General features: G+C 42.6%; 3 protein-coding genes across 6 annotated transcripts; 2 read left to right on the top strand and 1 right to left on the bottom strand.

The window, feature by feature from the left end:
• The first annotated feature begins 300 nt into the window (after positions 1 to 300).
• acta1a (actin alpha 1, skeletal muscle a) lies at positions 301 to 5,068 on the top strand. Its single transcript, XM_085409053.1, has 7 exons — positions 301 to 458; positions 1,595 to 1,734; positions 1,937 to 2,261; positions 3,678 to 3,839; positions 3,991 to 4,182; positions 4,295 to 4,476; positions 4,588 to 5,068. Exons 2-7 carry the CDS (start codon positions 1,606 to 1,608, stop codon positions 4,729 to 4,731), a joined length of 1,134 nt encoding a protein of 377 aa, XP_085265179.1. The 5' UTR covers positions 301 to 458; positions 1,595 to 1,605; the 3' UTR covers positions 4,732 to 5,068.
• A 963-nt stretch (positions 5,069 to 6,031) lies between these two features.
• Positions 6,032 to 16,237, top strand: ccsapa (centriole, cilia and spindle-associated protein a). 4 transcript variants are annotated; one of them, XM_085409050.1, is made up of 5 exons: positions 6,032 to 6,137; positions 8,455 to 8,542; positions 9,889 to 10,283; positions 11,750 to 12,099; positions 12,491 to 16,237. In XM_085409050.1, exons 3-5 carry the CDS (start codon positions 9,917 to 9,919, stop codon positions 12,668 to 12,670), a joined length of 897 nt encoding a protein of 298 aa, XP_085265176.1. In that variant the 5' UTR covers positions 6,032 to 6,137; positions 8,455 to 8,542; positions 9,889 to 9,916; the 3' UTR covers positions 12,671 to 16,237. The 4 variants fall into 4 exon arrangements, with proteins under 4 accessions (XP_085265176.1, XP_085265173.1, XP_085265175.1 ...); XM_085409047.1 differs by having other exon boundaries at positions 11,747 to 12,099; XM_085409048.1 differs by having other exon boundaries at positions 6,056 to 6,137; positions 8,478 to 8,542; positions 11,747 to 12,099.
• Positions 16,238 to 16,715: 478 nt separating this feature from the next.
• cdc6 (cell division cycle 6 homolog (S. cerevisiae)) lies at positions 16,716 to 21,748 on the bottom strand. Its single transcript, XM_085409046.1, has 12 exons — positions 21,592 to 21,748; positions 20,280 to 20,657; positions 19,816 to 20,079; positions 19,500 to 19,699; positions 19,107 to 19,255; positions 18,473 to 18,579; positions 18,204 to 18,343; positions 18,016 to 18,116; positions 17,764 to 17,831; positions 17,489 to 17,667; positions 17,183 to 17,323; positions 16,716 to 17,048 (listed from the first exon to the last, which is right to left on the bottom strand). Exons 2-12 carry the CDS (start codon positions 20,644 to 20,646, stop codon positions 16,956 to 16,958), a joined length of 1,809 nt encoding a protein of 602 aa, XP_085265172.1. The 5' UTR covers positions 20,647 to 20,657; positions 21,592 to 21,748; the 3' UTR covers positions 16,716 to 16,955.
• Between the last annotated feature and the right edge of the window lie 1,475 nt (positions 21,749 to 23,223).

Raw genomic sequence — 23,223 nt, 5'->3', positions numbered from 1 at the left:
GTTAAAATACTAATGAGACATGAAACACTAAAAAATGAAAAGGCTTTGAAGTACTGAATGGTTTGTGTGCGTGTACTGTGCGTGTAAGTAGCAGCAGTTATTCTACAGGTGACGGTCGGTGCGTCGCTCTGGTCTAGCTCCATACACGGGCTCGTGCGCTCCGCGGCAGCCTCGCGGGGACTTCCTCTCCATATATGGCCCAGCTGGCCCGCGAGGCTCTACATGCATGCATGCGACGACCCTCGCGCGCGACCAAATATGGACGAAGGGCCAGTTGAATTCCTATCGAATACTCGGACATTCCAAACTACTGTCTGCTGAGGAGGAAAAAAGCTCTCCGGGTGGTATGGAGCAGAAGGCGTATATAAGGACCGTGGTGGTCGTAGCCTGTCACCCCAACACCAGCTGGAGCAAGCAGCCAACAAGGTTCCCTCAGTGACAGCCTGAGACACGCAGAGGTAAGCGGCTTGGAGGAGAGAGGTTCCCTGGTGGAGAGAGGGTTAATAATTGTAGCAGTAGTTAGGTGGAGTTACTGTTAATGGAGACTGCCTTCTTGCTAGGTTAAGTGAATGAGACAGATGGAGAATAATCTGGATTTAATGGTTAAGTGAAGGGAGCTGGCAGTGAACCACAGTCTGCTTAAGCTCAGCTTTTGTTGCGACAGGTAGTTAATGGAAAGACTGGGTTGTGTTCAAATGCTGTTAGAGATTTGTAACCCTTGTAACTTTAGCTTGGAATACAATGTGTATTTTAACATTTTATGATGAAAAGTGATAATAACAAATGCTGTAATGAAACTGACATGTCTATTCGTTTACTAATATTTATCATAATTAGTTACAAGTACGTTAGTTGACACTTATCAGCACATCAGTGCTTTTTGCTTTAGTTTCAGTGTTTACTAGTGAATAGAAAACACTGAATCCAGCAACAATACATATACTTTTTAAAGCAGCTTTTGAAGGATGATTCCTTTACAAGGGCACTATAATGCATATCAAGAAAAGACAACACCACATTTTGAAGTTTATGGGGAACATTTGAAGGCATCATTAAACTAATGGGGATTTAATAGCGTTTCTGTTTGCAGCTTAGTGACTTTGTGTCCTGGCAGGTTGTGTAAATTGTTATGACACAATCTAAACACTGGAGGCCTGAGAGAGGAGACGAGGAGAAGTTATAGTTATTAGCATGTGATTATTTATGAAACAGAACAGGGGAGTCAGTGGTAGTAAAGCACAGTGTCATACACTTTTTTGGTCATTTAGTTTATTGTAGTGTAATAATTTATGTTTATTATATAACGAAAGAAAGAAACCAAAACGTTATTACAATTAAAAAACTGCTTGGAATTAACATCAACCTAAAGCTTTCAGATTAAAAACAGCAGGCTGTTGAGTTTTTAGTCAAAATTAAAAAAGGCTACAAAACATACTCAACAAAGTGACACTAGTATTAGCGTTAAAAAAATTTGTCTATTAAGAGAAAATTAAATGAATATCTAACATGCAACTGGTGCTTTGTTCAGTGTGTTAAGTGCTGCTGAGTAATCCTGCTGTACAGAAATTCATCACATTTGACTTTCCTCCTCCAGAATCCGCAGACATGTGTGACGACGATGAGACCACCGCCCTTGTGTGCGACAATGGCTCCGGCCTGGTGAAGGCTGGCTTTGCTGGAGATGATGCTCCCAGGGCTGTGTTCCCCTCTATTGTTGGTCGCCCCCGTCACCAGGTATGCAAGGGCAATAAATTTCACAAAAAAAGGAAACTCATTCTTGCTTTTCTTTTTCTTATGTGCCTTGCAGTGTATCTTAGACCTAGTTCTTTACAGAGTAATTGCTGTTTGAAACTCTTGGACTCATATTACAACAAATTAAATACAGACATCAATAAATATACATTTCAGACCTAACTTGCTTTCCTCCCCTCCTCAGGGTGTGATGGTCGGTATGGGTCAGAAGGACTCCTATGTGGGTGATGAGGCCCAGAGCAAGAGGGGCATCCTGACTCTGAAATATCCCATTGAGCACGGCATCATCACCAACTGGGACGACATGGAGAAGATCTGGCACCACACCTTCTACAACGAGCTGCGCGTAGCTCCTGAGGAACACCCCACCCTGCTGACTGAGGCCCCCCTGAACCCCAAAGCCAACAGGGAGAAGATGACCCAGATCATGTTTGAGACCTTCAATGTCCCTGCCATGTATGTGGCCATCCAGGCTGTGCTGTCCCTTTATGCTTCCGGCCGTACCACTGGTGAGTCTGAGCTTCACAGAAATACAAGTTTCCTTGTCTTCAAGACAGTATTTCTTTCTCATTTAAAAAAAAACTTAAGGTCTATAATGTTTTGGAACAAAGCCACAGTTTTTTGTAGTTTTGCATCGCTACATCGCCACAGTGCATTGTAAATAAAACAATCAATATGTCATTGCAGTGCACACTTTTAGCTTTAATTCAAGAAGTTTTCCAAAGTTTGACATGAACACTGTTTATGCACAGTGCCCCATTTTCAGAGGTTCAACATTAATGACACAAACTAACATTAATTTAAGTATAAAGACACTTTTTATTACCTAATATTGCAACAACTATCTACCTGAAGTCCAGAACCTACGGACATCACCAAATGTTGTGCTTCCTCCCTTGAGTTCCTCTGCTAGACCTTTACTGCAGATGCTTTCAGTTGCTCCCTGTTTGGGTTTCTCTGCATTCAGTTTTGTATTTTATAACAGAAAAGCCTGCTCTGTTGAAATCAGGTGACTGAGTTGGCCATTGAAGAATATCTAATTTCTTTAGCTTAAGTAACTGTTGGCTTGCTTTTGCAGCGTGCTTTGAGTCATTATCCATTTGCTCTGTGTCTGTCTGACCAGCATTTAGCTGAATATGAGCAGCGATTATAGCCTTGTAAACTCCATCATTTATTCTGCTTCTTCTATCAGCAGTCATATCATCAATAAACACTAGTGGCCCGGTTCCACTGGCAGCCATACATATCCATGCCACAACGCTGCCTCCACCATGCTTGGGATCATCATTAGTTTCCCTCCTATCATGCTGTCTCTATGACAGGTATATTTCAGTGGTATAATGGCTTTACTCACTTATATGAGGATCATATTTAAAATTACATTAAAATTACACTGAAAAGCTATAAAATACAAATTCAACACTTTGAAATAGCTTCCGATGTTATGAATTCTTCATTTGTGCCAAGGGAGCAGGCCTCAACTTGCCATGAAGCTGCTTGTCAGTCAAATTTCCTATTAAATCTGCATCTCTGAAAATTGGAGACTGTGTATAAAATGGCAGTAATACTTCAACAGTTCACAGAAAATCTTTGTAAAACCCCTTGAACTAAAGCTGAATGTCTGCACTTCAGTCCCAAATGAATTGCAGAATGTTTGTCCCAAACATTGTGGAATGCACTGTATTGTTGAAACAAATAAATGATTACTACGCTGCTTTTTTTCATTTTGTTTAGTTTCGGGTTGATTTTTGGGACAAAAAAGATACATAAAAAACTGTCTTTTAAGCCTTCCAGTGAAAAAAACAAATGTGGACATTAGAAAGAAGCAGTGACTGTTAGCACTCTGCGCCTTTTCATGTGACTCATCACATGCGTCAGGTAGAAACCTGTCAGCTTCTCCATAACTCTTCTGTTTCTGCTCTCAGGTATCGTGCTGGACTCTGGTGACGGTGTGACCCACAATGTACCCATCTATGAGGGTTACGCTCTGCCTCATGCCATCATGCGTCTGGATCTGGCTGGTCGGGATCTCACAGACTACCTTATGAAGATCCTGACTGAGCGCGGCTACTCCTTTGTCACAACTGGTAAAATAGCACAAAATAAAACCAAAATGGTTAAAACTCAGGACATTACGTCCTTTCGCTCACTTGGATAAAATTATTTTATTCATCTTTCATTTATTTATTATTCTACTCTGCAGCAGCTTGAATTATGACCTTTGCCCTCTGTTTGTAGCTGAACGTGAGATTGTGCGTGACATCAAGGAGAAACTTTGTTACGTTGCTCTGGACTTTGAGAATGAGATGGCAACCGCAGCCTCCTCCTCCTCTTTGGAGAAAAGCTATGAACTGCCTGACGGTCAGGTCATCACCATTGGCAATGAGCGTTTCCGCTGCCCCGAGACCCTCTTCCAGCCCTCCTTTATCGGTGCGTAGCATCAACACTATTCATCTGAGACAGTGTAACAACTTTCCTTTGAAAGATCACATTGTGATTTCATTGTGTTTAACCTGAACCTCTCTGCTGTACATCTACACAGGTATGGAGTCCGCTGGTATCCATGAGACAGCTTACAACAGTATTATGAAGTGCGACATTGACATTCGTAAGGACCTCTATGCCAACAACGTGCTGTCTGGCGGGACCACCATGTACCCTGGTATCGCTGACCGCATGCAGAAGGAGATCACAGCTCTGGCTCCCAGCACCATGAAGATTAAGGTACAAAAGCAACACTGACTGGCACAAGATCACTCACCTTACATAATATGACAATGATATCTGAGGTGCAGCAGGCAATAAAATTTGTCTCATTTTCTTCTACTTGTGCAGATCATTGCTCCTCCTGAGCGTAAATACTCAGTCTGGATCGGCGGCTCCATCCTGGCCTCTCTATCCACCTTCCAGCAGATGTGGATCAGCAAGCAGGAATACGATGAGGCCGGCCCCAGCATCGTCCACCGCAAGTGCTTCTAAACATGATGCGTCCAAAGCATCAGGTTCAGGATCCAGAGCAGTAAGATGCTGCTGTCCTAGAACTGTGAAACTTCATCCTCTCATAGAGAGACCTTTGACTTCCACCAGCGAGGATCATGTCACATCTAACCTGTACATAAGTTATTTATTTTTTCTTTTATGTATGTCCTGTTTCAAATGTAAATGAAGATTGGTGTGCATATATGAGAGTTGGCTTCGAGGTATGACACACACCAGCTCGGACCAACTACATTTAAAAAAATCAAAGAAACAAGAACAAAAAGACCAAAAAAGAAACAACCCATCAAAGCAAATAAAAGCCAAAGATTTTTTCCAAGTGTGACTGTGTTGTCTGCTCATTCTGATTCAGAACATTTGTGGATGTTTGTTCATTTTATTTTACTGGTCTTTTGGATTTTTCCATTATATTCTGAACATTATGACTCTCACACAAGAGACTGCACATAAACTTTGTTTGAATAAAATCTGTAAACAATAATTTATTACCACATGTATCAACCCTAACCTAGTCTACAATTTACATACATGTATGCGGCAGCATACCAAAAAAAATTAAATAAATTTAAGTCATCCAGCTCCAAACACAGCAGTGAAACATCACTGATAGTAGTCTTTATGAGGTGTTTAAAGCCTTGAGACAAACACAGAGTTCAAGTTCAAGAGCTGAAATAAATCCAGTAGTTAACCAGGCTAAACAATACGCTGACTTTCTTCTCACCCCAAAACAAAGAGAATAAATATTGTCTTGGATACTGAGTGACATATTGTAGTTTCTACAAGGTGGTAAAATAGAATTACATTCCCAAGTTCCTATTTGTAAAAGCGAAAACCCAAACATCACTGGTTAGGCTGTGGTCCTGGCCCTACAAGAGACCATTTGTAAATAACCTTTTATTTAATTTATTTAGGGGTTTGTTGTTGTTATTGTTTTCTCCTCATATCTTGACTGCTCTGATGGAGACAGAACACGCATGCGCGGTCTGGTGGAAGCGTCTTAATGTAAAACCACATTTCATTTCATATCAGTCTAGTACTGTTATACTTTAATCCAGACAGGGATAAATAATAGACGAGCTCCGGATGTCCAGGATATATATTTCAAAATAAAGCTTCCGACCATCTAAACTGAATGGTTTTTGCCTGAAATCAGCCTGAAAGCTATAACATGAGCAAAGTAGAAGATTTTATCTTGAATATCCTCTTGATTAATCACGTCCCTGGGATGTTTTAAAGCACTTGTTTGAAAACCAAAGCCGGAAGTTGTATGTGCTATTGCTGCTAGCTTTCTAACTGAGCTGGGCGTTTGGTGCCAGTAAGCAGAGCGATGCTCGCCTGCTGAGAGACGGGGTTTAAATCAATCGGAGTCCCCCTGGTACACAGACTTGGTGAGTACATATATTCCTGACTTTAATGCCCAATCAGACTTTAGTCGTCAGCCTGAGCATTGAAATGACCCCGTGTTTACAAACGAAGCTGACCGCAGCGGGCAGGTGAGGCGAACGGCTGTGAACATGGCTGTAGCCTGCTTTCACTCGGTTTGGCATTTCAAACCTCAGGTTTACACACTTCATTGCGTTTATTAACTTCAAAATACGTCGGAGCTGCAACGTTTTGCTCTGCTGTGTGTTTACAGACTAAAATCTTTAAAAATGCTGCGAGCTGGGGTGTGACTGACAGAGTGAAAGGCTTTATAACAAGACAGTGTGTTTCAGTTACAGAAAAACACATCGGGAGAAATGCAGTAATCAGACAGTGACAGGATAATATACACTGAACAGGTTTTGTCCTCAGATCGGATACAGGCTTAAAAAAATCAAATATTGGCTTATTTTTACTTTGAGTAACAACAAGTGTTAATGTATAGAAAGAAAAGGAAAGTGCATGTAGGCGTGTAGACTGAAATAGACTGGATGTTACTGGTCGTGTGGTGTGAGTGAGTAATGGCTGTAGTACAGCTAGTTGTAAAGCTGTAGTAAGCCTCAATCCTCCCTGCTCTCAGGGTAATCTGATGTGGCGGGAGGTGGGCGGGGCTTACAGGTAGACTACACCTGGCAGAGGTACGTCACCAGGTTTTGCAGGTGAATCTCGAAAAAAAACCAAACAGAAAATGTAAACATTTAATAGGTTTTATGTTATGTTACGTTATCGATATATTTTTACTGAATATGGCCAGAGCTTTAGATGAAATCAAGCGGTAAAGCGTTTCCTGTGTTATAAATCTTTTGTTTGCATATGATGCATTAAAAAGAAGTCCCAGGAAGAATGTCAGTGTTTGCATTCATGCTTATTAAAGGTCCAGTCAGATTTAGTGCTAATAACCTCCAATGGTTTTCCCTGATCTGTGGCTAACAGCAGCTGCAGACGTGGATGGGTGGATGATGGTATCATGGCTGTTTTGCAGTTTTTGACAGGAAAAAAATGCTTTGATGCATGAAAGACAATATTATTATTGTACGTTCATTTTGTTGGACTCAATTATTTTATGTGTTAATGCATTCAAGCCAAACTGCTGCCTGTCCTGAGTCATTACCAGTCCCACGGGAGGCTCTCCGAGGTTCATTCCACCTGGGTTGAACTGAGCATCAAGTATCTGGTGCTGACTGTTTGGCATCGCTACTTGAATTCAATTCTGAATGTATTACGTACATGGTATCACACATTGTATATCCATGTATAATGGCTGTTGTAAATTTAAGTCTCTTTGTCATTAAAGCAAATGTTTATAGTCGTCCCTCTGTCCTTCTGCTAAGGGGCAGTATTCAGAAAACACAGTGACAGCTTTGTTAATGTAGCAGCAGAAGAACAGACTGATCAAACCCTCTCAATGGAAATCTGAACCACAGTGAAATGCGACACTGTGTGTTGTGCTGGATGCAGCACAGGGTTAATATCCACCAGAGCTCTGAGCTGACGTGGAAAGTAAAAGAAAAAAATGGCAAATAGATAATTGGGATGCAGCTTTTAATTTACCTTTTAGTGAAGTGGATTAAAACATTATTATTCCATTAACAGTGGAATAATCCTTAAAGGTACTTTTTGTAATTGCCTTCTGCAAAATTCAACTCAATGTTTTTGGATGCTTGTTGGTGTTCCTACTGTCCACATGCTTGTAAATAAAAATGTGTTCAGGGTTACTTGCCTGGTAAACAGAGGTTCCCTTTACTCTAATCAGCCTCTTCTGCTACACATTTGATATTGTTTAGAAAGTACAGCCAAGCAAATAATGCACATTTGGGATATAAAGTTAGTGTTTTTGCATCTTTACAGTCTGTTGTTGGCTGCAGGGCTGCAATGATTCATCGAGTAATTCGAATAGTTTGCATAAATGTTTTGCTTTGATGCTTCGTTCAGTGCCTGGCTCTGTAGTGCACAGATGTGTTAAAATGTGTTAAACAATGTAAACGTGAGTGTTTTAATGTGGATCGTACTACAATACGCAGATGAACTGTTTACTTATAATTTAACCAGTCTGGTATGAGACTGGTATTACAAAGCCTGCCATCACATTTTACATGGAAGCATACCTGCAGCAAACACGGGTGAGTCTAAAGAGGGGTAAATACAGTCGATGGTTTAAAACTAGTTATTTTGCAATCATGTTTTTTGTATCGAGCCTTAAAAGTTTCATGGACTTGATCTCTCAATCAAGATAAAGCCTCCCACTCTCAACAGCACTTCTCATTCCACTTCATCTTCACCCAGGTTTTGTTCTGTTTACCATTCAGTCACCACTAACCATCTGCGGTGGCTGTAGCTCAGGAGGTGGAGCAGATCATCTACTAATCGCCAGGTTGGTCCGGTCGGCATTCCAAATATCCTTTGGGAAGATACTAACCCCAAGTTAATCTCCGATACATCCATCGGAGTATGAATTTGTGTGAATGTTAGAAAGCACTTTCAGCATAGAAGTGCTTCTATGAAGTGAATGAGGTATGTTATATAAAGGTCCATTTACTATTACACCACCTAGAAACTAGCAGGACTTTGTAGAGCAGCCCAGATATTTCTGTATGTTCCCCAGGAAAGGAACTTTCCCGACAGGATGTCTGTTTGAGGGGAGAGAAAAAACTCAGTGTAGCTGCTTCTGAAAACTGGGGCATGGCTCTTGATGCTCATTGGTTAAATTCTTGTCAGTAACTGTTTCTTTGAAAGTGCAGCCACGTAGAAGAACAACAAACAGCAGACTTTTAACATTAGTATGAACACTGCAAAAGTTAAAGAATGCTTTGCAGCAGAGTTGCTTTTTATTTTTATTTTTTTTGTAGTGTGAAAAATCATCATTTATTATGCTTTAAATAATTTTATGACATATTTATTCAGGAGTGACCAGGATTCATGTTCTCTTTTTTGATTTTTCTTTCTCATCTTCTTCATCCGCCTCCTCCACCACTAATCTCTCCTGGTCATCTCTCTCCATCCCTTCCTCTTCCTCCTTCAGCAGTTTGATTTCATTCTCACGTCGCAGGAGTTTATTTGCTCAGTGTGAGTCTGCCCACGTTAGGTCCACTTGAAACAAAGTTTCACTAACAGCCCGTGAATAGTGGTGAACAGGAGCTAACAGCAGTGCTTATTGACAGAAAATCGCAGCTCACCTCAGTATCACTGACGTCGACTCGCTGACAGTGTAAGGGATAATATTCAGGCCGAGTCAATATCAAAATGTAATAAAAATCAGGTAAATACCAAAATTTTGTAGGGCTTCAGCTCTCATCCAGTATAATGTGAGAGGTTGTTGACAAGATGATGATATAAATCGCATGAATGTCAGGATTACACGTCACAGCATCAGTAAACAAGTAAAGGGAAAGTGTTTTACTTCCTCTGATAGAGAATATACCCTGTTTGTTTACTCGTGGTTGCCATAGTTAACTGCCTCTTCATAATGTTTAGTGGATTTTTAGGCTTATTAACAACAACAACAAATGTTGAATATGAAGCTGCCAGGCAGGAAAAGAGGAAAACCAAAGAAAAGATTCATAGATGTAGCGAAGAACATGCAGAGGATTAGTGTGAAAGCAGAGGAGGCTACTGATAGGAAGAGACTCTCAGTGGTGACTTCTAATGGGAGCAACAAGAAGAAGACGACCAAAGAAAAGATTGCAAATTTGTTTCAAACTGTATTTTGTCTCCTTGCAGTGATTGGCACCAGGCAATAACAAGAACCATGGTGACCAAGAAAGTGAGGACAGAATATATGAAGAAGTTCAGGGACCCCAAATGGGAGACGTTTTCTAAATGCTATGAGGACTCTGTGAAGTACCGTCTGACTCGCCGGGTGATAGAACACTCCCACAAGCCCTGGTTCTGGGAGGGCTGGGACAGCGGCTCTGACTCCAGCGGCTGGTCAACACCAAGGCTGACCAGGAACAAAGTGGTTCCTCTGTCTCTCCCGCTGCCGCCCACATCCTTGGAGGTCAAGCAGAGGTTGTTGGAGTCAAAGACCAGTCCTGTGCAAAAGCCAGCGTGCGAGGATGGAGAGACTGACGTGGGGGACCGGGACGCTGCGGTTGTAGATGCGGCACAAACCACAGGTAAGAGAACGGGTCACCAAGCAGAAGTTCTAAACATATGCTTGATTAAGTTTCTTAAATGTGATTAGGCGCCGCTTCTCTCCCTGGTAAATGTTTTAAACATATCGTAAAAATTTCTGCTTTGGACAAGACATCAATTTGGTTTCTGAGACTTTGTGTCATAGCAAGGGTACATTTTCCAGAGAACTGCAGTTTCTGATTAATATTCTTTCAATTAACTAACCAAATAAACTAGAAGTAGCTCTGATAATAACCATGTCAATCATGATGTGGCAAAAACTGCAGTTCCAGAAGTGGCCACTTGAGGCTGGCTCCAAAAGTGAGTTAGTGTCTTGTGTTAAAATGTTAAAACTTCACAGCTCTCAAATGATTTTTTACTCCATGGTCCATTGATCAGTTTTTTTCAACTACACAGTAGGGAAACTTTTTTTTAGATAGATAATTCTTTTGAACAATGGCTGAAATGTAGGCGTGGCCATTTGACCTAGCCATGGAAGTTTCAGTTACATGTCTTGTCTCTGCATCATAACTGTACAAGTTAGGCTCAGTTTCCTAGTCAAGCCTTCTAGCATTAACACATAACAGCATTCCCAGTCTCTCATACAAACATGGTCTCTTCTCAAAATAAGAAATCCAAACCCATCAGGTGGCATCACCCACGTCCCTCTCAGGTACTGCTGTACCACGAGGGCTCAACATTGTTTGATCCTCGGCTGTTCTTTGTGTTAGCTTGTCAGCAAGCAGCATGATGCTTATGGTGCACATTAGACCTGCTAAACATGAGCTGCTTAGCTTCGTTGTTGCAAGGATGTTGACATGTGGGTCAAAGCCCTGCTCAGTGCAGCCTCACAGAGCTAACCTTGTTTTACTCTTCTGACAGTTGATGATGATGATGATACTACATTAACTCAAATGCAGTGTATTTTGTCCTGAAATGCACAAAACTAACTGTAGGAGAAGAAAGTGACCATGTTTGCATTTGTGCTTCAATTTCACCTTTTCTTTTTTAGTCTTCAGAAACAGTTTGTAAAGATCTAACAGATGGTGTTTTTTGTGAACCCTTTGTAAGCGTCACTCTGACAGTACGAGGCACAGAGGCTGGTTTACCTCAGGAGACAGCAGTGCTATAAACGTTTGGACTGAAAGTTCAGCAGTCAGATGGGACTGTTGTTGCTGAGACACTGAGCTTAAAGATAAAGGATCCATTGTGTGCCTTTGACATTTGTGATGTCTGCATTTCAGACAGGAGAGTGCCAGGAAGCCTGCTTATCTCTGAATTTCACAGTCACAAATAATTTCATATAGATTGAGTCACAGCAGCGCTCTGCAGGGTCACTGTGGAGCCATCCAGCTCCATCGAGTGGTTGATTGGTGTATTGGTTTAGTTAGTTAATCTGTTTGTTCAGTCAGCAGAGCTCAGTGGATATTTAAACGATTTCACTGTTTCCTGTGTTCTTGTGAAGCAGCAGTTGTAGAAAATGGTGTGAATGAGGCCGGTGGCAGTTCTGTGGCGGTGGCTCCAACAAACAGCGCACCCTCAGACGACACACCGACAGACAACGGGCCAGCCGACTCGGCGTCTTCTGATGCGGAGCCAGTAAAGCCAGTATCCCGACGGCAACGCCGCCGCCACACGCCACGCTCTGAGCAGCCGCACCGAGACAGTTCCCAGGATGACAAACCAGCCGTGATCCGTAAACCGCCGAGAGCAAAGAGCACGCCGGTGATCAGCACCAAGGAGAAGGAGAACCACAGACCGTCCAGCCGGCTGGACTGGAGCGAGAGACAAATGGAGGTCAAGAGGACAACCAATGATGTGAGCGCTGATCTCAGTTGGGATACTGCAGCACTTTTAGAGCCTTTAAAGCTCAGGGCTCATGGCAACAACAAATATACTTTACTCTTATGACCACTAGCAACTTTTCAGAATTACAATCAATAATTTGACTGTTTTTAAGTTATACGTTCAGATTTTAAACACCATTATATCTCAAGAGACAGACTTGCTAACTAGAAAAAAACACGTAGCACATTACCAGCCTTTTTCTTTCTCGGCCCGTCCTTGGTAGTGCAGGGGTCCTGCAGCTCGACCTCATTCACAGGACAGCAGAGAAGTGAAACGTGTCACCGAACACGCAGCAAACATGAATAATAAAACACCGGTGTAGCTTTGGGAAATGACTCCTCTCTCTGGTTTCTCCTCACAGAGTCACACTACTGATGCCTGCGTTCAGACCCGCAGGGAGTCTGACAAGCGGAGCTCCAGGCTGGACCGCCGGCGGGCTCGATCGGCTGACCTGGAGAAGATAAGACGCTCGCAGCCAATGGTGGTGGACGACCGCTGGATGACAGAGTACATGCGCTGTTTCTCCGCCCGGCTTAGGTAGAGATGGGATCCACCTAGAATCCCTAAATACCAAGTTTCCTTACGTGCAAATATCAGGAGGAAATCATTTCTCATTTTAATTAACAATCCAGACAGAGAACCGTGTTGCCACAAGACAACACCGCTCGCTGCGTTGTCTCCTTAGTTGACAAAGAAATAAGAAATAAAGTGAAGAAGTGGGACGAGCTACTGTTTTCGATCCAGTTGATAAAGTTCTAAATAGTTTATGAACATCAAGTTTACAATTTTACCTTTCTGTACATGGGTCGTTACAAAAAGTACCTTTTTTATAATAAAGATCAGAGATTAGATTCTTTTAACAGATTTGGGACTATTTTACGTATATCTTTGGGATTTCAGTAACGAAATGACACGAAACAAATCGAATTAACTTAAAATTCATTTAATTCGCTTCTCTCTGGGATCTTAGATAACTTCTCTCAGTTACTGGGTGAATTAGCGCTTGAGCCAGGAGGGTGTCACTGCTCATATGAGAAAGGGACAGTGTTACACGAGTGTGTCTGATCACTGAGCAGCGGAGTTATCAGCTAGACTGCAGCGTCCTTTGGAAGATGTTTGATGTAAGATGTGCCCTTACATCAGCGTTTATCTGCATTCACGACCTTGCTGCTTTGGCTTCCTGATGGAGACAAAAAGCTCTTAAAAGCAGCTGTAGCAGAGGACGGACACAGCTCGCAGCTGTTTATGGCGCCCCCAAGTGGTCAGAAGCTGCAGCTTTAAGCGCTAAAATGCTCCAACGCTCTTTTTTTAATTCAAGATATTTTTATTGAGTATTTGTGGATATAGTTTACAAAGAAAACAAAGAAGGCGGAAAACACAAACTGTTTACAATGAATACAAAACAGACATGTTGGAACATTGTTTTCCTCTCTTATTATTTACCAAACAAGCAAAAAAAAAAACCAGAAACAGAAAAATAAAAAATAACAAAATAACAAAAGCCACAACCCGGGAGGGATTATGAGCTTCACGTTCCCGTTAAGACATCCGACCACTCTGGAGAAGCAAATCCGTTAGTCAGCTGGAACATCCTTAAGTTGAAGTTTAGAGAAGTTTTCCAGAAAGAGACCCCAAATTTTATCAAATGTGCCCTTTTGGTTCTGGGTGGAGCAGTGGATCTTTTCCAGACTGAGACACGACATGAGATCAGCACACATCAAAATAGCACGCCTATCCAAGAGGGAACCAAAGGACAGCACCCTGCGCTTTGCTCTGGGAATATACTTATCATCCTCTCCCGCTTTACCACAGAGAGCAAGTAGGGGTTGAGAGCTAGTTTCAGGCCGGCAGCCTTGTTCAAAGTGCAGAAAACCTCCCAAAAGTTTGCCAGGGCAGGTCCACCGATGCTCTTTGTAGTTAATTTCATCTATGCAATAGGTGTACAGAACATTTATTATGACTTGTGATGGTATGCTATAGCCTTTCCCACGTCTTCACTTGATGCCACATTACACGGGATTATTTATGACGAACTAACGAGACAACAGGAACAGTGTTGTTTTGCTGCAGCATCCTGTCAGAGCGAATCGCTGCTGTCGAGAGAGAAAGAAAAATACTGTCCTTAGATTTCAGACTAAAGACCATTCATGCAAAAGTTGTTAACCATCACCTTTTGTTGTTGTTTTCCCTACGACAGTAACGATCGGCTCTGCAGGAACAGTTCAGATTTCTCTTTCTGAACACTTTCAGATGAAATTGGCTGAACTGTGTTTCTCTGGTGTTGTTTTTTGTATGAGAATGAACAATAAAATGACTCGTTCTTAGATTTTCTATACATGTATCTACAAAAAAACACACCCACGTCTCTTTTGAATGTATTTAGTTTCTGCTCTTCTTTCATTTAGAGCTCATGTTAAACACACATTCTGTTTTCAGCTCTCTCTCATGAAGCCAGCTGTGTGTTTACACCTCAGAGTTTGATCGGAGAAAGGCCCAAACTGGAACTTTTGATATCTGTGTATTTTGGATATGAGGACTCGAGCTTAGATTAAAAGAAGTTAGAAACACATGATATGTCAAATAAAGCTCAAATCGAAGGTATTTTTACAGAAAAGGTTAGTTTATTAAATTGTAATCATTGTAATTATTTAGATCAGGTAACTGTTAAGCATACAGTATATTTATTGCAGAGTGTAGTTGGTGTGTTTTCACCTGGGGCAGCTTCTTTTTTTTAAATTGATTTTTAATCAGAAATAACCTGAGTGTAGTGAGTGTAGTGAATACTCCACAGGAAAAAAGCTTTTAGGGTAATTACGCAAAACTAGATGCTTCTAAAACTTTTACGTGAAATGAGGAGCAGCCATCATCGCCGTACTGCTGTCTCTCTTATTTTTTTAAAGACAGCCAGAACGTATCAGAATTCCAGTTTAAAGTTTCTGCGGCGTCCTGGTCCACCAGGCCTGAAACAGACCTACATGTTTCCATCAGCGTGAAGAAAAGCACACGTGTTAAAGCGTTCTGAGTTTGTGGCGTCTGTTATTTGTTGATTTTAACTCAAGATTGTAAACACACTGTGAGGTCATGGCTGCGTCTCGTGACTCAAACTGAGGGCTAATCGTCCTTATGTACCAAGTTTACAGCTTTGCACTCAAAGAATGTTTGTCGTTTTCACACCAACCGAACCTCTTCACTCTGAATGTTCACAGCCCTTCGTGTTTGTCCTGACACCACAGGAACTTTAAAAACCAGTGTTTGTGCTGTAGGTGGCGACGGAGATGTCCACACGCTTTACTGAAGTAAAAGCACTAATGGTTAAAAAAAAGACTCAGTCGTGACTAAATGTTTTGTTGTGTAAGAGTAGCAAGTATGGTTTTGCAATTAATATGTTTGCCTATTGACTAACTCTGTTAGAGCTGTGAGTGTATGAGTGCTCAGGGTTCAGAAAGTTGTAAAGCTTCATCCATGTGCTCAAAACATGTTGTATCTAAAGTGCACGAGCGTTTGTTTCTGCGTTGCTTCAACCTGAATGTGTTCTCACTGTCGGTCAGCGTGAACAGTCAACATCACTGACAACAGCAGCTATCAAGTATAACCCGAGGCGTAACGTGATGTTATAACTGAGGGCCCTCAGAAACCGAGTGAGTGCAAACACAGCTGTTAAAGACCTCGGAGTGAGAGTGGGTAAACGTACCTGTAGAGCTGCTGTGGATGCAAAGGTCCTGCTTTGGTTATTTATCTTCATAACGCATTTTAAACGTATGAATGTCGAGACAATCACTAGAAATGATTTGAAAGTGGAAAAAACTAAATATGTAACACTTAAGATAAGCTGTCGAACAGAGTGGACGTGGGTGGAGAAAATGTTGCTTTGTCTGGTTTACCAGCAACAGATGAGAAGGAATGTGCATCACATGTCGGAGTATTTAATGCTGTCGACATATTTCGCCCACTGTATTTGTACTTAAAAACATGCACAGGCTATATTTTCATTCACTTTAATGCATTGCTGTGAATAAATTATTTGAACAAAACCTGATTTGAAGAGTTGATCTTTGAGCCTTCGTGCTTTGTTAACCATGTCTTGTAATTTCACCTGCATTTCTCCAGGTCGCACGGCTGAAAACGCTGCTTATCTTTGATTTCACTTGTTTTACAACTTAATATTCGCTGAGTAAAATTACACAGATATCTTTTAAGCATCGTGTATTCAGGGGCTCCACAGCTTTGAGCTTTATTCTGCTGATTGGTGGACAAAGATGTAAAGTCTCAGTGAAAACTAACAGCATCGTTAAGGAAATCTGTGCAGACAGAATCAGAATCCCGTTCTTCATGTTTACGCTGGAAGTATATGCAATATTCCACGATATAAATGGAAGTATGAAATCAATAAAATCTTGTTCTGCAGATTCTACACATCACATTATTTAACTTCTTACACCCGAGCTGAGTAACTTTACCTAAAACCTTTCAAAGTGCCTTTGGAACAACATCTACAGACTCAGCTGATTTCAGTGAATGAACATTTGTCCTCAGTTACCAGCTCGAATATAGTGCGAGCATTTCAATGCACCGGTGACACAAGCAACAGCAGCTAAAACAGCTTCACTTTTATTCAAAGCTTAAAGAGGTTTCAAAACTGAAACGATTCATTTGATGTAAGCTCAACATTCTGAACTCAACTGAGCGTCATTAAAACTACAAATTCCCAGCAAAAATGAGAACCAAAAAACGTCTTTGAAGAAAAAACAAAACAAAAAACCCCCACAGAACATTGGCTCATTGTGCAACCTTAAAAATGAGTCTTTAAAAGAGGAACGATCACAAGATCACGAGGGGAGTCCTGCAGCGAGGATGCTGCCCAGCAGCGTTCGATCCTTCAGAGCGTTTTCGACATCTTTCTCCTCGATCTTCAGGAACACCTGCAGAAACAGACGCTTTAATCAGCCACGTTCCACTCGGTGTCTTGTTCCCTGATAACCCCTCGAGTTTCATTTTTAAGCAACAGAGGTCGAACACTGCACTGCAGAGCATTTCCTCGTGAAGCGTCGGGTACCTTAGTGAGACGAGCCTCTTTGGCCTTCTTCAGGGCAACGATCCCTCGACTCTCCAGCAGACTGCAGAGCGACAAACACTCGCCCTGACCCACTCCAGACACCTGCCTCTGAGCGCACAGGCGGCTGTAAACCTCATGGAGCTGAAACACAAACGCCCACGGGTCAGGAAACACCACCAGTCTAGAAACAGATTTGTATTTTCTCTGGCAGAGACGGAATAATTACGCATTAATGCAACAAGTTTCCTGATTTGCCACGACAACACGCCGCTAAAATCCTTTAGCAAACTAATATCAGCACCTCACCTTTCCCAAGCCGATCTCTTTGCTCTTCCCATAGCGGATGAGCAGCAGCAGGCAGCACACCAGCAGCTTCTGCTGCAGGGGGAAACTCTCTCCCTCTGAACCGCTGCTCTGAGACGCCATGCGGTCGCCGTAGACCTCCGACAGCACTCTCGCAACCTGCGGCAGGCTGACCCGGGACGCTGCAGAACACACAGTACAGGAAGTTTCCACCAATCAGCTGCCGTGTGACTTCCACCATCATCAGTTTTAACTCAAGAAAACATTTCACAACTCACCTTTACTTTCACCCTTTGGATCACTTGCTTTTTTCCTCTCATCAGACTCCACAATCTCAACTGCTCTCCTGAAATCAGCAACCAGAAAATCGTTTGAATGACATTTCACAGAAACATCAACTCAAAGAATCTGCACGAGGTCTCCCGAGAGCAGAAACAACTAAAATGCCTAAACGAGTGCAGAATCTAAATGCAAACACAGAGACATGATTCCCTAAAAGGTTAAAGAAAAAAACAAGTCCAAGCATTCACCTGCAGATGTCCAAAGCTTTCCTGGCGTCTCCCGACACAGCTGAAACTTTCCTGGCACAGAACTGAACTGCAGAAGCGTCGAGGAGCCCTTCAGCCGAGGCCTGAGGAGAAGAAGACGCGGCGCTGATTAAATAAAAGTGATCTGTAAGGTTCCAGCTTAAGCTCTGAGTCACACAGACCACATTTACCTGTACAAGCCTGTCCTGTACAATGGCCGTGAGCTCCTCCCGGCTGTAGGGAGGGAAGTGCAGCAGCAGAGGGCGACACTGGGGACGAGCCTGCAGTCTGGGCAGGATCCGGTCAGTCAGATCCAGAGCGTTTGCAATACCTGCAAAGACATCAGTGGTCAGCATGTAGAACAGGTAGGATTTTTGTCAGAACACTCTGCTTTCTGTCTACAGGACACACAGATGTGAGATCTGGTGAATTTGGGATATTTGTTGAGTCGAATACTTACCGATGAGACAGAGGCGAGACTTTGGCAGGTACGGCCATTCAAAGATTGTGTAGAGGACATCCTGGGCTTTGCTGTCCAGCTGATCCATCTCATCCAGAACAAGAAGCCTTAAAGGGGAAAAACAAACAAACAGACCCAATCAGTATCTCAGCAGGCAGTAATCACAGCTATACTTTCAAAACATCCCAAAAAGGACTTTCAACCAGCAACTTTTTTAAAAGAATACCTTTAGTGGATAGTTTGCTCGAAAGTTCTAAAAAGCCACACCCTTTAGTCATCTATCATATACTTCCTTTTTCAAGTAAATGTGTGATAAGATAATGATAATTGATTTCATCTATATAGCGCTTTTCAGGGCCCTCAAAGCGCTTTACAATTCCACTATACAGTCACACACTGGTGGAAGCAGCTACAGTTGTAGCCACAGCTGCCCTGGCGCAGACTGACAGAGGCGAGGCTGCCATATCGGCCCCTCTGGCCGTCACCAGTAGGTGGCAGGTGAAGTGTCTTGCCCAAGGACACAACGACCGAGACTGTCCGAGCCGGGGCTCGAACCGGCAACCTTCCAGTTACAAGACAAGCTGCCAACTCTGAGCCATGATCGCCCCAAAGGATTGAGGATTTGTTGACTCACACAGTGGGCCCCGGGGCTGTCAGGAACCTCTGCAGTCCGTTCTGGCCACCAGATGCCTTCAGTTTGTCAGCCAGCAGTGGGAAGACTGCATGGGAGCTCCTCAGACTCATGCAGTTCACCATCACCGTCTGTACTGACGACAGCTCAGCCTGAAGGGACACAAAACGCAACCAGTTACTGACAAAACTTCAACCCTGGCTGTTACATAGACAATCAGGGGACAGGTTATTAGCCTGCACTCAGACTTTAAACTTGCACTTTAAGACCCTCAAACTCTGGAAATGAAGCCTGTGGGGTGCTGCTCAAACTCGAATCTTACTGCAGTAACTGAAAGTCGCCAGCAGGTGTCCCAAAGCACTAAACATGACAGACTACAGACTCCTTCACGCTCACCTTCATCTCCTGCAGCACACAGTTGAGGCAGGCTGTCTTGCCTGTTCCCGGGGCTCCAGAGATGTAGAGGCTGCCGGGAACATGCTGAAGCACTTTGTCCTCCAGGAAGGACCGGATGGACGCCCGCTCGGCCTCTCTGGACATAAGGCGCTCGGGGATGGCAGTGTGGAGCGCCTGCTTCACACTCTGAAGCCTCATCTCTGGAGAAGAAATGGTGATAATGTAGTGTAATATAATATAATGTAATATAATATAATGTAATATAATATAAGTGGGGAACAAAAAAAGAAGAAGAAAAAAAAACTAGAGTTCTTACTTTCTCCAAACAGTCGAGCAACGGGTGGCTTCTTGTTCAGATTTTTATGGATGGGGCTCCCTGTAGGCGTTTCTTCTCGTTTCGGAGATGATTTGGCGGTGGAAGGGGGCGTCTGTTGCCCCGAGGATGGGATCAGCTGACGACGAGCCTGCACCGGTGAGTTCTCATCAAAGCCGAGTTTTCGTGGTGAGGCCAGGCTCAGCTTCCTCTGTTTTGTAGGTGAGCACTGCAGGGAGGTGCCAAGGTTGCAGACATTGTCATCACCTTGATGGAGAAAAATGAGAAGTGCTGTTATTTGTTATGACTCGAGGCTGGCTTTTTAGGATCTGAAATTTTAATCCTGAAGATTCACCATTTAAATTCAATTCACATTTTTTTTAGTCTAGAGGCACTGAAGGTTATTAGTACACAGAGCTGCATGAAGTAGTGGAACAACTGAAGCTTTTGAATTCACCGTTCAATACCTGTGCGCTTTCGAGGGCTGAGGGGGATCCGGCTTTGGAGACGAGGGGAGGAAGGTGCTGGCGGCTGGGCTGATGTGCGTCTGGGTGAAAGAGGGGACGAGAGGGCGACTGGCCGCGTTGAGGAGAGAGGAGTGGGCTGGTCTGTGTAGCGTCTGGGGGACAGTGGGGTGGACAAGTTAATGGGACGTCTCGGGGAGAGGGGTCCGATCCGCGTCAGCCCCGGGGCCTGAGGTTCAGGCTTGATTGGTGACACAGCTGGGGACTTCTGGGGCTCCGGCTTCTTGGAGCGGGAGGAAACTCTGGAGGATTTACGTCGAGGGAACTGAAGTGTGGGCTGAGCTCGTCCCTGGGAGCGTGTGCTGGGCATTTTGGATTAACCTAAACGAAGACAACATGTTTAAGCACCTAAATATGACACATGATTCAGACATCATTTAATTATTAAAAAATAATAAGAACCAATGTTTTGTTTGGCTTTTTTATATATTTATATATGTATGAACAGAGCCGTAGCCAGAATAATATGATCAGAAATATATGTGAAGATTAAACACTGATGGGATTTACGATGAAGTGCGTGTTCCTATTTGGAAATACATAAACATGCACTTTTGTGTAAGGACCACCAAAAAACAAGAAGACTTTCGACTGATTCACAGGCAAATTATTACTAAGCCCAAATTTCACGACTGTAGTTTTTGAGTGGAAATGTCTGCTGTGGGTCTTGAAAAACGGGCAAAGGCATTTCAGAAACAATCGTGTCCCCAAATAAACCTTGCGTTCATTGGTTGTACAAATCTTTTCGCATCCCTCCACGATCTGCTGTCCTATCAAAGTCGTTTAGCTCAGTTGCTCCAACATGCTACTCAAACACGAGCCATTAATCGCGTAACTTCATGTTAAAATTCAAAATCGCAAATAAAATCGTAGCACTGCGCCTAGTACTACACTAACAGCGCAAATTACATTTGTTATATCGCGTGATTCCTGAGCTAACAGTTACCTATAAACAGGAAATAATACAGTGTGCTCCACTAATGGCGCCAAACAAAGGCCTCGGCCTTTAAATAGCCGAGTTTCCACTTTGACCGGACAGGTTTTTAATCTAAAATATATCTGGAAGACTAAAAATGACTCCGAATGCATTTGTTTGCAAATACAAGCAAGCGTGTAAAGTTAACAGATATTTTTAAGAGTAGTGGCAAACCTACGCTGAAGAGTAGACTACAGTAAGTCAGCTCTCTTCCGCCCGTCCAGTATCAAATGTATTTTTCTTTTACGAGTTAAATGAGCGTGTTGGTAACAAACGTACCTCTTAAATTAAGTTGATAGAAGTCCTCTCGGTACAACGCAAAACGTGTTTTCTTTTCTCTCTGGCCGCCCGAAACCAAAGTTGCGCCGAATCTCCCGCAACTCTTTCTAGATCAGCTGTCTTTCCCGCCGCTGCCCTCTGATTGGCTTAGCTGAGTGAAGCTCATTGGCTAAAGCGTTACGGAGGATGTTACGTCAATGTTACGTGCCCCAGTCGGTGGCGGGAGTTTGAACACAGAGTACTTTTTTGGCGCAAAGTTCCCGGGAACTTATACGTGTCCAAATCTGGCATATTTACCTGTTTCTCCAAAATAATTTACGTTATGGAAATAATCAGAGTAAACCATTTTAACTACCATGTCACTGCACTAAAACAATGACACAAAGCATTAATAATATATAAAGCATATAAATATATATTTAATACATAAAATATTTTTGGGACATTACTACAAAGACACATTTTGCTCCCGATTTGCCATGGGCATTTTATTGTTGCCTTATTCAGAACTGAAGATAAGTGTTGATTATCTTATATCCTTTCGTTAAAGTGGGGAATGGTGGTTAGCACTATTTTCTTACAAGGAGGTTGGGTTTGAATCCAAGCAAGGGCCTTTCTTTGTGGAGTTGGCATGTTGTCCCTGTGTCTGCAGGTTTTTTGTGTTTTTTTAAATACACTCACCTCTTTTTACTGCCCGTGTGTTTATATACCTCTGGAATATGTTGTTCGATTTTGTCTTCTCTCTCCCATTGCTACTTTATCATCCCTGCTCGCCCCTTTTTTATGTCTTTGCCTTCACTCTTAACTGGTTATGGCAGATAAAATCATCCCCGAGTCTGGTTTTGCTGGATGCCAAATACCTTCCGATTGTCATTTTCCCTCAACTGGACTCTTTACCTCACAGTAAAACAAACCCCAAAGCAGCTTCTGTTGTGAAATTAAAAACAAAAAAAACCACCAAATAGAAAAGCCCGATAAAATGAATACAACATGAAGCCACAAACAGCTCTATAAGAGCAAAAAGACAAATTGTACACATTTAAAATAAAGGAAAAGGGTTAATAAAATAACGAGCTCAGTGAGCTCAGGTGTTTATCTAAATAAACACCAGTACCGTGGGACGAGGTTCTGTTAGACTGAAGATTAGCAACAATTCATTTGTTTTTGAAGAATGCTGACATTGTTACAAGTCTCGCTTATAAAGCACAAATAAAACAAACACACACACCAACAATTTCTCTAAGACTTTAAATGGATTAGAGAAACAGATGGAGGCGGCCAGTGCTCGACTTTCACTAGACTGTAGGACTGATGGAAACTGCCTGGTTTTACCGCAGCTTTTAGCCATCGGTGAACAACTCCAGTAATTGGGCAACAGAACTGTTTTGCTTTCAGTCTTGTCAACAAAAGATAACTGCACCCATGCCAAACATTTAGCATGCTTACTCATCAAAAGACTCGGGGCCCCTCATTCAATAAAAAGTCATACATGTATATGCAGCGAGCAGTGCTTATACTGAAAATAACCAGACATAAATGTGTGAGTAGCTTCATTGATTTTCCCCAATCTTGAGCGAGTGAAGTGACGTTCAGGAGGTTTCATCAGCAAGTCAAGTTGTGTCACATTCAGTA

Source organism: Rhamphochromis longiceps, linkage group LG6 (genome assembly GCF_057381845.1).
Source record: "Rhamphochromis longiceps isolate RC_006_pf linkage group LG6, R_longiceps_female_GT1.1, whole genome shotgun sequence".
In the NCBI taxonomy this organism is placed as follows: domain Eukaryota; kingdom Metazoa; phylum Chordata; class Actinopteri; order Cichliformes; family Cichlidae; genus Rhamphochromis; species Rhamphochromis longiceps.
Note: the sequence above shows the minus strand (reverse complement) of the source record. Positions and strands in the feature narration are given on the sequence as shown.

What these genes read in the sequence shown, in the direction of transcription:
- acta1a (XM_085409053.1), top strand. Translation starts at nt 1,606, where the DNA reads ATGTGTGACGACGATGAGACCACCGCCCTTGTGTGCGACAATGGCTCC. An exon ending in TTGGTCGCCCCCGTCACCAG is followed by an intron (nt 1,735 to 1,936) that starts GTATGCAAGGGC and finishes TCCCCTCCTCAG; the next exon opens with GGTGTGATGGTCGGTATGGG. An exon ending in TGCTTCCGGCCGTACCACTG is followed by an intron (nt 2,262 to 3,677) that starts GTGAGTCTGAGC and finishes TTCTGCTCTCAG; the next exon opens with GTATCGTGCTGGACTCTGGT.
- ccsapa (XM_085409047.1), top strand. Translation starts at nt 9,917, where the DNA reads ATGGTGACCAAGAAAGTGAGGACAGAATATATGAAGAAGTTCAGGGAC. An exon ending in AGATGCGGCACAAACCACAG is followed by an intron (nt 10,284 to 11,746) that starts GTAAGAGAACGG and finishes GTTCTTGTGAAG; the next exon opens with CAGCAGTTGTAGAAAATGGT. An exon ending in TCAAGAGGACAACCAATGAT is followed by an intron (nt 12,100 to 12,490) that starts GTGAGCGCTGAT and finishes TTCTCCTCACAG; the next exon opens with AGTCACACTACTGATGCCTG.
- cdc6 (XM_085409046.1), bottom strand. Translation starts at nt 20,646, where the DNA reads ATGCCCAGCACACGCTCCCAGGGACGAGCTCAGCCCACACTTCAGTTC. An exon ending in CAGCCCTCGAAAGCGCACAG is followed by an intron (nt 20,080 to 20,279) that starts GTATTGAACGGT and finishes TTCTCCATCAAG; the next exon opens with GTGATGACAATGTCTGCAAC. An exon ending in TACAGGACAGGCTTGTACAG is followed by an intron (nt 18,117 to 18,203) that starts GTAAATGTGGTC and finishes TCTTCTCCTCAG; the next exon opens with GCCTCGGCTGAAGGGCTCCT.